This window comes from Schistocerca americana, chromosome 4 (genome assembly GCF_021461395.2).
Source record: "Schistocerca americana isolate TAMUIC-IGC-003095 chromosome 4, iqSchAmer2.1, whole genome shotgun sequence".
NCBI classification, from domain to species: Eukaryota; Metazoa; Arthropoda; class Insecta; order Orthoptera; family Acrididae; genus Schistocerca; species Schistocerca americana.
Genome location: NC_060122.1, coordinates 817,070,822 through 817,083,928, shown reverse-complemented (window position 1 = coordinate 817,083,928; position 13,107 = coordinate 817,070,822). Strand labels below are relative to the sequence as shown.

The 13,107-nt window shown below is 41.5% G+C and overlaps 1 protein-coding gene across 1 annotated transcript in view; it reads right to left on the bottom strand.

Annotated features, from left to right (window-relative positions):
• LOC124612362 (PWWP domain-containing protein 2B-like) overlaps window positions 1–13,107 on the bottom strand; it is a 210,812-nt gene that overhangs the window by 154,331 nt on the left and 43,374 nt on the right. Inside the window, exon 2 of the mRNA XM_047140519.1 lies at window positions 10,618–10,984. Coding sequence (XP_046996475.1) covers window positions 10,618–10,984 — 367 coding nt within the window. The remainder of the gene's footprint in view (window positions 1–10,617; window positions 10,985–13,107) is intronic.

Below are 13,107 nucleotides of genomic sequence, written 5' to 3'. Positions count from 1 at the left end.
ATCCTCATTACCAACAAACACTGTCTGCCTGTGTCCATTCATGCGAATGGACAGTTTGTTGCTGGTCATTCCCACATAGAATGCATCACAGTGTAGGCAGGTCAGCTGGTAGATCACGTGGGTGCTTTCACACGTGGCTCTGCCTTTGATCGTGTACACCTTCCGGGTTACAGGACTGGAGTAGGTGGTGGTGGGAGGGTGCATGGGACAGGTTTTACATCGGGGGCGGTTACAAGGGTAGGAGCCAGAGGGTAGGGAAGGTGGTTTGGGGATTTCATAGGGATGAACTAAGAGGTTACGAAGGTTAGGTGGACGGCGGAAAGACACTCTTGGTGGAGCGGGGAGGATTTCATGAAGGATGGATCTCATTTCAGGGCAGGATTTGAGGAAGTCGTATCCCTGCTGGAGAGCCACATTCAGAATCTGATCCAGTCCCGGAAAGTATCCTGTCACAAGTGGGGCACTTTTGGGGTTCTTCTGTGGGAGGTTCTGGGTTTGAGAGGATGAGGAAGTGGCTCTGGTTATTTGCTTCTGTACCAGGTCGGGAGGGTAGTGGCGGGATGCGAAAGCTGTTGTCAGGTTGTTGGTGTAATGCTTCAGGGATTCCGGACTGGAGCAGATTCGTTTGCCACGAAGACCTAGGCTGTAGGGAAGGGACCGTTTGATGTGGAATGGGTGGCAGCTGTCGTAATGGAGGTACTGTTGCTTGTTGGTGGGTTTGATGTGGAGGGACGTGTGAAGCTGGCCATTGGACAGGTGGAGGTCAACATCAAGGAAAGTGGCATGGGATTTGGAGTAGGACCAGGTGAATCTGATGGAACCAAAGGAGTTGAGGTTGGAGAGGAAATTCTGGAGTTCTTCTTCACTGTGAGTCCAGATCAAGAAGATGTCATCCATACATCTGTACCAAACTTTGGGTTGGCGGGCCTGGGTAACCAAGAAGGCTTCCTCTAAGCGACCCATGAATAGGTTGGCGTACGAGGGTGTCATCCTGGTACCCATGGCTGTTCTCTTAAATTGTTGGTATGTCTGGCCTTCAAAAGTGAAGAAGTTGTGGGTCAGGATGAAGCTGGCTACGGAAATGAGGAAAGAGGTTTTAGGTAGGGTGGCAGGTGATCAGCGTGAAAGGAAGTGCTCCATCGCAGCGAAGCCCTGGACGTGCAGAATATTTGTGTATAAGGAAGTGGCATCAATGGTTACAAGGATGGTTTCCAGGGGTAACAGATTGAGTAAAGATTCCAGGCGTTCGAGAAAGTGGTTGGTGTCTTTGATGAAGGATGGGAGACTGCATGTAATGGGTTGAAGGTGTTGATCTACGTAGGCAGAGATACATTCTGTGGGGGCTTGGTAACCAGCTACAATGGGGCGGCCGGGATGATTGGGTTTGTGAATTTTAGGAAGAAGGTAGAAGGTAGGGGTGCGGGGTGTCGGTGGGGTCAGGAGGTTGATGGACTCAGGTGAAAGGATTTGTAGGGGGCCTAAGGTTCTGAGGATTCCTTGAAGCTCCGCCTGGACATCTGGAATGGGATTACCTTGGCAAACTTTGTATGATGTGTTGTCTGAAAGCTGACGCAGTCCCTCAGCCACATACTCCCAACAATCAAGTACCACGGTCGTGGAACCCTTGTCCGCCGGAAGAATGACGATGGATCGGTCAGCCTTCAGATCATGGATAGCTTGGGCTTCAGCAGTGGTGACGTTGGGAGTAGGATTAAGGTTTTTTTAAGAAGGATTGAGAGGCAAGGCTGGAAGTCAGAAATTCCTGGAAGGTTTGGAGAGGGTGATTTTGAGGAAGAGGAACTGGGTCCCACTGTGATGGAGGACGGAACTGTTCCAGGCAGGGTTCAATTTGGATAGTGTCTTGGGGAGTTGGATCATTAGGAGTAGGATTAGGATCATTTTTCTTTGTGGCAAAGTGATATTTCCAGCAGAGAGTACGAGTGTAGGACAGTAAATCTTTGACGAGGGCTGTTTGGTTGACTCTGGGAGTGGGGCTGAAGGTGAGGCCTTTGGATAGGACAGAGGTTTCGGATTGGGAGAGAGGTTTGGAGGAAAGGTTAACTCTGAATTAGGATGTTGTGGTTCCAGATTGTGTTGATTGAAATTTTGAGGTTTTGGAGGGAGTGGAGCAGGAAGTGGGAGATTGAGTAGATGGGAGAGACTGGGTTTGTGTGCAATGAGAGGAGGTTGAGGTTTGCTGGAAAGGTTGTGAAGGGTGAGTGAGTTGCCTTTCCAGAGGTGGGAAACCAGGAGATTGGATAGTTTTTTGAGGTGGAGGGTGGCATGCTGTTCTAATTTGGGGTTGGCCTGTAGGAGGATGCTCTGAACAGCCGGTGTGGATGTGGGAGAGGAAAGATTGAGGACTTTTATTAAGGATAGGAGTTGACGAATGTGTTCATTGGTCTAGGTCTTCGTGGCAAACGAATCTGCTCCAGTCCAGAATCCCTGAACCATTACACCAACAACCCGAAAACAGCTTTCGCATCCCGCAACTACCCTCCCAACCTGGTACAGAAGCAAATAACCAGAGCCACTTCCTCATCCCCTCAAACCCAGAACCTCCCACAGAAGAACCACAAAAGTGCCCCACTTGTGACAGGATACTTTCCGGGACTGGATCAGATTCTGAATGTGGCTCTCCAGCAGGGATACGACTTCCTCAAATCCTGCCCTGAAATGAGATCCATCCTTCATGAAATCCTCCCCACTCCACCAAGAGTGTCTTTCCGCCGTCCACCTAACCTTCGTAACCTCTTAGTTCATCCCTATGAAGCAACCGTTGGTTGCGAAAGCTTGAATTTTGTGTGTATGTTTGTGTTGATGTGACTTACCAAACGAAAGTGCTGGCATGTTGATAGACACACAAAAGTGCTGGCATGTTGATAGATACACAAACATATTTTAAACTGAAGATCTTACTTTTGGGACCTCTCTTGTATATTTGTTCATTTCCGAGTTTACTGCATTTACTGTATTATATCTTTGCTGCATAAAAGAAATTATTCAGGTAGTGAAGGGTGACGAAAATTTAATAGTCATGGGTGACTGGAATTCAAGAGTAGGAAAATGGAGAGAAGGAAACATAGTAGGTGAATATGGATTGGGCTAAGAAATGAAAGAGGAAGCCGCCTGGTAGAATCTTGTGCAGAGCATAACTTAATCATAGCTAACACTCAGTTTAAGAATCATGAAAGAAGGTTGTATACATGGAAGAACCCCGGAGATACTCTTAAGGTTTAAGATAGATTATATAATGGTAAGACAGAGATTTAAGAACCAGGTTTTAAATTGTAAGACATTTCCAGGGGCAGATGTGGACTCTGACCACAATCTATTGGTTATGACCTGTAGATTAAAACTGAAGAAACTGCAATAAGGTGGGAATTTAAGCAGATGGGACCTGGATAAACTGACTAAACCAGAGGTTGTACAGAGTTTCAGGGAGAGCATAAGAGAACAATTGACAAGAATGGGGGAAAGAAACACAGTAGAAGAGGAATGGGTAGCTTTGAGGGATGAAGTAGTGAAGGCAGCAGACGATCAAGTAGGTAAAAAGACGAGGGCTAGTAGAAATCCTTGGGTGACAGAGCAAATATTGAATTTAATTGATGAAAGGAAAAAATATAAAAATGTAGTAAATGATGCAGACAAAAAGGAATACAAATGTCTCAAAAATGAGATTGACAGGAAGTGCAAAATGGCTAAGCAGGGATGGCTAGAGGACAAATGTAAGGATGTAGAGGCTTATCTCACTAGGGGTAAATAGATACTGCCTACAGGAAAATCAAGAGACCTACTTGTATGGATATCAAGAGCTCAGATGGAAACTCACTTCTAAGCAAAGAAGGGAAAGCAGAAAAGTGGAAGGAGTATATAGAATGTCTATACAAGGGCGATTTACTTGAGGGCAATGTTACAGAAATGGAAGAGGATGAAGATGAAATGGGAGATATGATACTGCGTGAAGAGTTTGATAGAGCACTGAAAGACCTAAGTAGAAACAAGGCCCCGGGAGTAGACAACATTCCATTAGAACTACTGACAGCCTTGGTACAGCCAGTTCTGACAAAACTCTACAATCTGGTGAGCAAGATGTATGAGACAGGCGAAATACCCTCAGACTTCAAGAAGAATATAATAATTCCAATCCCAAAGAAAGCAGGCGTTGACATATGTAAAAATTACCGAACTATCAGTTTAATAAGTAACGGCTGCAAAATACTAACGCGAATTCTTTACAGACGAATGGAAAAACTGGTAGAAGCTGACCTCAGGGAAGATCAGTTTGGATTCCATAGAAATATGGGAACACATGAGGCATATACTGACTCTATGACTTATTTTAGAAGCTAGATTAAGAAAAGGCAAACCTACGTTTCTAGCATTTGTAGACTTAGAGAAAGCTTTTGACAATGTTGACTGGAATACTCTCTTTCAAATTCTGAAGGTGGCAGGGATAAATACAGAGAGCGAAAGGCTATTTACAGTTTGTACAGAAAGCAGATGGCAGTTGTAAGGGTCGAGGGACATGAAAGGGAAGCAGTGGTTGGGAAGGGAGTGAGACAGGGTTGTAGCCTCTCCCCGATGTTATTCAATCTGTATATTGAGCAAGCAGTAAAGGAAACACAAGAAAAATTTGGAGTAGGAATTAAAATCCATGGAGAAAAAATAAAAACTTTAAGGTTCGCCGATGACATTGCAATTCTGTCGGAGACAGCAAAGGACTTGGAAGAGCAGATGAATGGAATGGACAGTGTCTTGAAAGGAGGATATAAGATGAACATCAACAAAAGCAAAACGAGGATAATGGAATGTAGTCGAATTAAGTCGGGTGATACTGAGGGAGTTAGATTAGGAAATGAGACACTTAAAAGTACTAAAGGAGTTTTGCTATTTGGGGAGCAAAATACCTGATGATGGTTGAAGTAGAGAGGATATAAAATGTAGACTGGCAATGGCAAGGAAAGCGTTTCTGAAGAAGAGAAATTTGTTAACATCGAGTATAGATTTAAGTGTCAGGAAGTCGTTTCTGAAAGTAGTTGTATAGAGTGCAGCCATGTATGGTAGTGAAACGTGGACGATAAGTAGTTGAGACAAGAAGAGAATAGAAGCTTTCGAAATGTGGTGCTACAGAAGAATGCTGAAGATTAGATGGGTAGAACACATAACTAATGAGGAGGTACTGAATAGGATTGGGGAGAATAAGAGTTTGTGGCACAACTTGACTAGAGGAAGGGATCAGTTGGTAGGACATGTTCTGAGGCATCAAGTGATCACCAATTTAGTATTGGAGGGCAGCGTGGAGGGTAAAAATCATAGAGGGAGACCAAGAGATGAATACACTAAACAGATTCAGAAGGATGTAGGTTGCAGTAGGTACTGGGAGATGAAGAAGCTTGCACAGGATAGAGTAGCATGGAGACCTGCATCAAACCAGTCTCAGGACTGAAGACCACAACAACAACATCTTTGTTGCTCCAGCTAAACAAAGAAGAGCAACATTTACAGCTGAAATTTCATAGTAGTTTCCCGTGTCATGACACAGCTTTTAGTACACAGTATTGATATATAAATTCTATCACATTTGATATCCTCTGGATACAAGCTATTTAAACTATATAAGGTTTTTCAATTTAACATGCTTTAGCTTTCATGGGAGAACAAAATAGTTGAATTCATTGCATGTGATGAGAAGACATGTGTTTACATTACAGATTTCTTTATTTATGTCACTTAGTGTAACCGTGAAGCCCTAGTACTGTTTACAGATTTATAACAAATATTTTCTTGAATTGATGATCTACTCATAGGTAATGCACACATTTTATACTGTGCATAATGCATATCAGTAATGGAGCATGCACCTCATAATTGGTAAAACAGGAATGTACACAGCAAATGTGTTGCTGCCTTTATTAAAGAGGGAACAAGACCTAACAGAAGACAGAACGTGCTTCAGCAATCTCACCAACTTCATTGAGAAGTAACCGTAGTAAAGCTACATTCGTACAATGTTTAAACAGTAATTTATCACTACCAGTTTTGTTTAAACCAGGGCCAACCAGAAATTCTGCACACATGCAAAGCTGCTGCACATGTGCACCTTCTTGGTCACACTGAGAACACATGCCACACGTGTAAACAGGAAAAGGGAACCGCCATTGCTCATGTAATGTAGGCCTCTAAGCAAAGATCTCACTGCTTTGCTTTACCCACTAGCTGTGAAGCACTGTATTTGGGGCACTCACACGCTCTTCTCACAGTAATGAAATCATGGGAAGGTATCATGTTATTCCATCGCTCTATCAACAAACGTCATGGTTCTAAAACAAATGGTGCATAAATATGCTGGGTTAGTTTCACGCCTATGTTAGGTACCGAAATATCCTTTGCGGCAAGGCATGTGCCTCTCAGTAACGAAAGGATGATTTTTAGGCATGTGAGTACACCCCTTGAAGAACCAGTTTAATATCAAATTTTTCAGATAACAATGTTTTCCTATGTAACAAGGAACAGGATGAGGCACAGTTAATAAATAATAATTTTAAATCCAGGAAAAAAATAGCGAAACATGTTTATCACTGATGATGAGAAATGATAAAGTTGATATTGCGCACAAAAGCACGGCATATTCATAAACACAAGAAGTTGCTACGATTTTCGTCACTAATACTCGATCGAAACCTTGATTTATTCATTTTCATTACAGAGAAAAATCTTTCACACACGTAAGTAGATCCAAACAAGGGCTAAACTCTTGCAGCTTTGTGATGTAGGTGTGGGAACTCTTGCTGTGGAAAATTTTTGTAGAATTCTTTTATACTACATACTGCAAAGAACTTGTCCTTCAGCTATGTGTTGTAATGCAGGTTGATCAGTTCCATCTATAGATGATTCAGAGCATCTTCAACTGACGCTGAAAACGACCGTGCAAAGCAACGAATGATAGGAGACACACTTGTTAACATCTGCAAATCATGTTTGAAATTTGCTCTTTATTTTTAAATTATTGATATGTTATTATTAAAATCTAGTACTTTCATGGGCCAAACACAAAGGTTAGTGAAATGTGCAGTGTATTCAAACAATAGTTGGGTCTCACAAAGAGCAAACTTCCTTTCAAAAGAGTTTAATTTTCCCAACATGTCAGAAATTAAATTATTTTCACCTTGCAAACTAATGTTTGGACTGTTGGTACAAGACGTAATGTCGATGAGAAATGCAAGGGCCGTTAGCCAGCAAAGGTCTTCTAATTCTGATTCTCTCCTACTCTCCTCATGTAAGAAATGTAGTACAGCCACACATAAATTGCAATATCTTTTGAACATTTTACCTCAACTAAGCCAGCGTACTTCAGTATAGTAAGGTATGTCGCATATGCCTCTCCTAATTCCTCCAAGGATGGTTGAAATCGGTGATGTGCGAGCCCATGTGTCTTCAGATAGTTTACATCATGCACAACAATTTGCATGGCGTTTTGTAAAGTTACTGATTTTGCACAAAGCACCTCTTGATGTAGAATGCAGAGAGTTTTATACAGTTTTATACAAAGTCTTTTCTGTGCATCCTAGCTTTTTACGTATGCATCAGTGTTATGGGTCCTCTCTGATAGCCTCGCATTGCCAGTGCTCCACAAGTGGTCGCTGAGATTAACCAATTCCAATCCATACTGACAACATCAATTGCTTGCTAGACAGCTCGGAGTATGTCTACACCTGCTGCAGTCCCTTTCAAAGGCACCAAGTCTAAACTATCCTCTGTTACACATAGAGAGTTATCGACACATCATTTGTATATCACTACCTGAGCCAAATCTGTAAGATCTGTTGCTTCATCCAAAGCAACATAGTTGTTAACCTTATTTATTAACTGCCTGTGCACATCACTGGCCGTAATACCTATACATCTGTGTCACTACTTGTATGGAAAGGCCAATTTCTTGAAACCTCCTACTGTTCGTGATACACGAAAGTTCTGCACCATCAACGAGACAGTCTTTCACATATTTCCCTTCGGAAAACCGTTTCCCAATTCTTAATGCAATTTTGAAACTTGCTCTCTGTGCAGATGTACTGTGACTGTCATTCTGGAAAATTGAAAACAGTACACTGCAAAGCAAAACAGAAATGAATGTAACACAAGAAACAAAGAGTTGAAGAGGTATCAATTATTACGACTTACATTAAAATGCTGTCGATGTGCCACACCCATTTTCTCAAGCGCACTTAATTTTCCTTGCTGTTCCTCACTGTTCAGTGCACTACACTTGTCTTTACAAAATGAGTTGTAGTTTCTCCAAATTGTGAACTTCCGCAGGCCGCCTATTATTTGGCAGCACAGCAAACACTGAATGTTTTCACCTACTGCTATTAAGAAGAATTGCAGTTCCCAGTTGAGTTTAAATGGCTGAGAACACAGAACTCTCATTCTTTCCTTTTTTGCAATACTCGCTATTTCTCAGTATATCTTGTGCAAGGCTACCGTCACCAGACGGATGCAAGATGGGTTGTGCTTCGGTCCTCCCGGTACTGTGTAAACACGGAAGCAGAACTGTCGCCCCGCATTTGGTATTTACATCTAGTCACAGATGTCAATGTTCCGCTTTCCCCGCCGACCGAGATGTGTGTACCTGTGCCGCACTTCCACACTTTTGCACAACGTGCAGCATTTGGCCGGTCCTGATTTAAACAAACTACATTTAACATTGTAAAGTTAGTACGAAATCCATTGCAAAACATCAGAAAAGAGATCAGAATGCTACCTTGAGCTCCTAGTGACATTTTGCCAACAGTCATGTGATTCTATGTTGCAACAAGGCCAAGTGCATAGCTACTGCACTGCTTGCCTGGTCATCTTCAGTCAAATAAGTCACTACTGTAGATTGCTGATGTTGGCAACAATAAACATAACAGTCAATATGAATGCTCAGTTTTGTTCTGACATTAGATGACGAATACTAGAGGACAGTCGAACTTGTTTCCATAATAAAGCAACAACAGAAGGCAGTCAACACTCAAAAGACTTTAAAACAAAACAGGACAAATTAAAATAATTGCTAGGATAATTGATTATGTGAAATTAATAACTGGCTATCACTAAATTACAATCAACTGAAAATTGCCCATCACCATCTGACGTCTCAGACAGATAGAATACTTCTAAGTGCAGACGTGAGCCAGCAAGCATGTGTGACTACTATGCAATCAGTTCACATTATCATCATTATTCCCAAATATGAAGTAGTTTTGTAGAGCCCCTTGAAATGTAAATTAGGTGAAAATCAGTTGCTCTAGTTGTAACCTTTTTTTTCCCAACCTATAATAATTATTACACAAACACATTCAGATGGAAAATATCTGATCAATATCTATCAACAAAATAATCAATTTTTGAAAAAAATATGTAACTAGATCAATAAAACATATACTCACCAAGCAGGGGAAGGAGAATACACATATAAAAAGCCTTTCCTTCATATAAGAAGTCTCTCCTCCTATCCCGTCTGGGAAGTCTCTCCTGACCTGGGGTTCCAGATGACCTTTACAAACTTTCCCCATTTCCTGAGCCTCATCAGTCCTTTTCCTTCACCCTTCTTCCTTCCCCTTCAACCCTTCTGTCAGAAGGAGGAGCCACTACTGGCTCCAAAAGCTTGCAAAGTTAATATCGTTATAGGTGTGTTCTCCTACCGTGCACGATGAGCAGATTTTTTATTAATCTGATAAATACCTACAAGTCAAAACTCTTTCCTATAATAACAGCAGCAGCCTCTTTTTGTGGTGACACTGTTTTTACCATTAAATCAATTAAACTGATGCTTCATCGAAGTTACAGAAGTTAACTCAAACATTACACCTCACAGACTGCTTGTAGCAACACTCAGAGAGACTGAGATGCTACAGATGTAATTCACGATCATTTACTAAAACTGCAAATATCAATAAGATGAGAGAAGTCTACACTACCAGTGCCAAGAAGTGAATTAATGACAGGTTTGTAGAAAACACGAAAAAAGTTTGGATGTGTATGGTTACTCTTTGGCTCCATATAGTAATTACCACTACCTTTAGAAAAACGTTTTAACATCGTCAAGAGTTACTCACGCAAAATTCTCATTTCTGCTCTGTGTTCCTCTCTTGTAATTTAGAGTTGTTTTAAAACTGACACCCATCTTCTCCACCACTATCCCTATGCTGCCTTTGGACATTTATTATTTCCACAGAAGACACCAATGCCAAAAAATTTGAATTAACTAATTGCCCCCTTTAAAAAAGAAAAGGGCTCAACTTCATTACAGGCAGATTTGTTGTATAACTGATAAATATTTTTGTACTCTTTTATATCTGTTGATCTATTTTTAATCATATATACATTCGATATAGTTCAAAATAGAAGAAAATGTTACACTAGAATTCAATAGCAAGTATTTTACAATTAACTGCATAACATATACTAGGTCTTCATGCATCCAACTATTTCCTCCTGAATATTCCTCCAACATGTTTACATCCTTCCCTGATTTGCTGAGAATTTGTGTGCCTTAAGATTTCCAATATAAATTGTAAAAATTATATTACATAACATTTCATTTTGCAATGATTTTTAAATGGAATTATTTACCTTGGGTTGGTTGTCCCTTTGGTTTTCTGAGAACAGAGGTCGTGGACTCCTTGATGGTGGGTCTCCTCCTGTCCGTTCTGTGCCAACACCCGTAGAGTGCTTTCCCCCTGATAAATCAACATTTTCTGAGTTCTCGTTGCAGATAGACCGACACTTCGAACAAAGAACTTGCCGTGGCCGCAATCGGACAGTCATTCGAGAGTTTTTGTGACGAGCAGGAGGTCGTACAGGTCTCCGTACATGATGGAATGCTGCAGGTGGAGTTGCCTTTTCCTGGAAGTATGTGAAGCGTTGGCTCAAGCTAAAAAGCTTGTCCTCATCACATGCACTCCCAGATACCGGAATATTTATACCACATGGAAGCTGTCTGTAAAATAGAACACAAGAACAAATGAGAAAAATAACACGACTGAATCAAAACACTATTGTCACACAATAATTAAATGCCTAAGTAAATACAATGGTTTCAATTCTCTGAAGTGCTGCCAAATCATTGGCTAGAATTGAAACTCGTGCTCAGTAAAACTGCTTGGTGGGTAGCAATGTACACGAATCATTGCACATATACTAATCAGTCAAACATTATACATTATGGCTACTGATCTACTATTGATACAAACCAGTCCTCGTGACAGCAGCTTCAACTGGCGAGGAATTACTGCTAGTCAGACACATGCATGGTGCACACAGTATCAGTCCATGTGTAGAATGGGGAATGCACACAATCTATCTGAGTTTGACTGAGGACAAACTGTGATGGTCCGGAAGCTTGGCACAAGCATTTCGGGCACTGTATGACTTGTCAGGTATTAGAAGAGTGCTGTGGTGAGTGTCTTCAACATGTGGCAAAACCATGTTCACGTCATGGGCTCATGTGGCCACCCCTCATTACAGATGTCAGATGTCATAGCCTGGGCAGACTGGTAAAACAGGTAAGGTGGCAAACTGTGGCAGAACTAACATCAGACTTTAATGCTGAGAGAGTAAAAGTAAGTCTGAACACACAGTACACCAAACACCCTTAACGATGGGTCTCCACAGCCGACAACCCATGCATGTGCCAATATTAACACCACAACATCAACAACTATGACTGAAATGTGCCGTGGCCATCAGCAATGGACGCTGGCGCAGTGGCAGAGCACTGCACGGTCTGATGAATTCTGAAGCCTTTTCATCTTGCTGACGGGAGGGTGCGAATCTGTCATCTTCAAGGGGAACAGCTCCTCGAGACCTGCACTACGTGACACATGCAAGCTGGCAGCAGCTCCATCATGCTCTGGGGGACATTTACTTGGGTATCTATGGGTCCAGAGAAGCTCGTGCAAGCACCATGAAAGCCAAGACGTATCGTACACTGGTTGCACATGATGTACACTACTTCATGACAATAATGTTTTCCAATGGCAGTGGAATTTTTCATCATAATTATGCATCATGTCACAAGGCTTAAAGTGTGATTGAGAGGGTCGAGGAACAAAGTGGCGAGTTTCAGTTGATGTGACTGAATGTGGTGTCAGAGCTCATCCTCCTTCCTGGAATGTACATGAATTAGGTGACTTGCGTTTGCAAATGTGGTGCCAACTCCCTCCAGCAACCTACCAAGGTCTCACTGCTTCGATGTCATGACACATTGCCACTGTCAACTGTGCCAAAGGTGGATGTACCTGCTATTAGGTAGGTGGTCATAATGTTCCGGCTGATCAGTGTATAAAATTACTGTTTTATATATTACTTTTATGGTATATGGGTAATGAGTGTTAAAAGGCACCCAATGAATACCACGCATGAAAGTTATCATCGTACTCATAAAAATCACAGGTTTTGTATTCTACAGATAAACAGCAACACAGGTACCTGACAGTTGATTTACTATCGTCACTTGAGTTAGGGCAAGTGGTTTCACCCATCAACACCCAAGTCTTAAAAAGTATAGAGCTGTAGATTATTTTACTTCTTATGTATTATTTACATGACTGGCCAAAAGGGACAATATTTTTAAGGCTTAAATGAAAATGTAATCTTGTGTGTTGAGCAAGTATTAAAGGCCAAATAGGAAAATTTGGAGCAGGAATTAAAATCCATGGAGAAGAAACAAAAGTCTTGAGGTTAGCCGATGACATTGTAATTCTGTCACAGGCAGTATAGGACCTGGAAGAGTAGCTGAATGGAATGGACAGTGTCTTGAAAAGGATATAAGATGGACATCAAAAAAGCAAAACGAGGACAATGGAATGTAGTCAAATTAAATCAGGTGATGGTGAGGGAATTAAGATTAGGAAATGAGACACTTAAAATAGTAGACGAGTTTTGCTATTTGGGGAGAAAAATAACTGATGATGGTTGAAGTAGAGAGGATATAAAATGCAGACTGGCAATGGCAAGGAAAGCGTTTCTGAAGAAATCTCTTAACGTAGAGAATAGATTTAAGTGTCAGGAAATCTTTTCTGAAAGTATCTGTACGAAGTTCAATGATGTATGTAAGTGAAA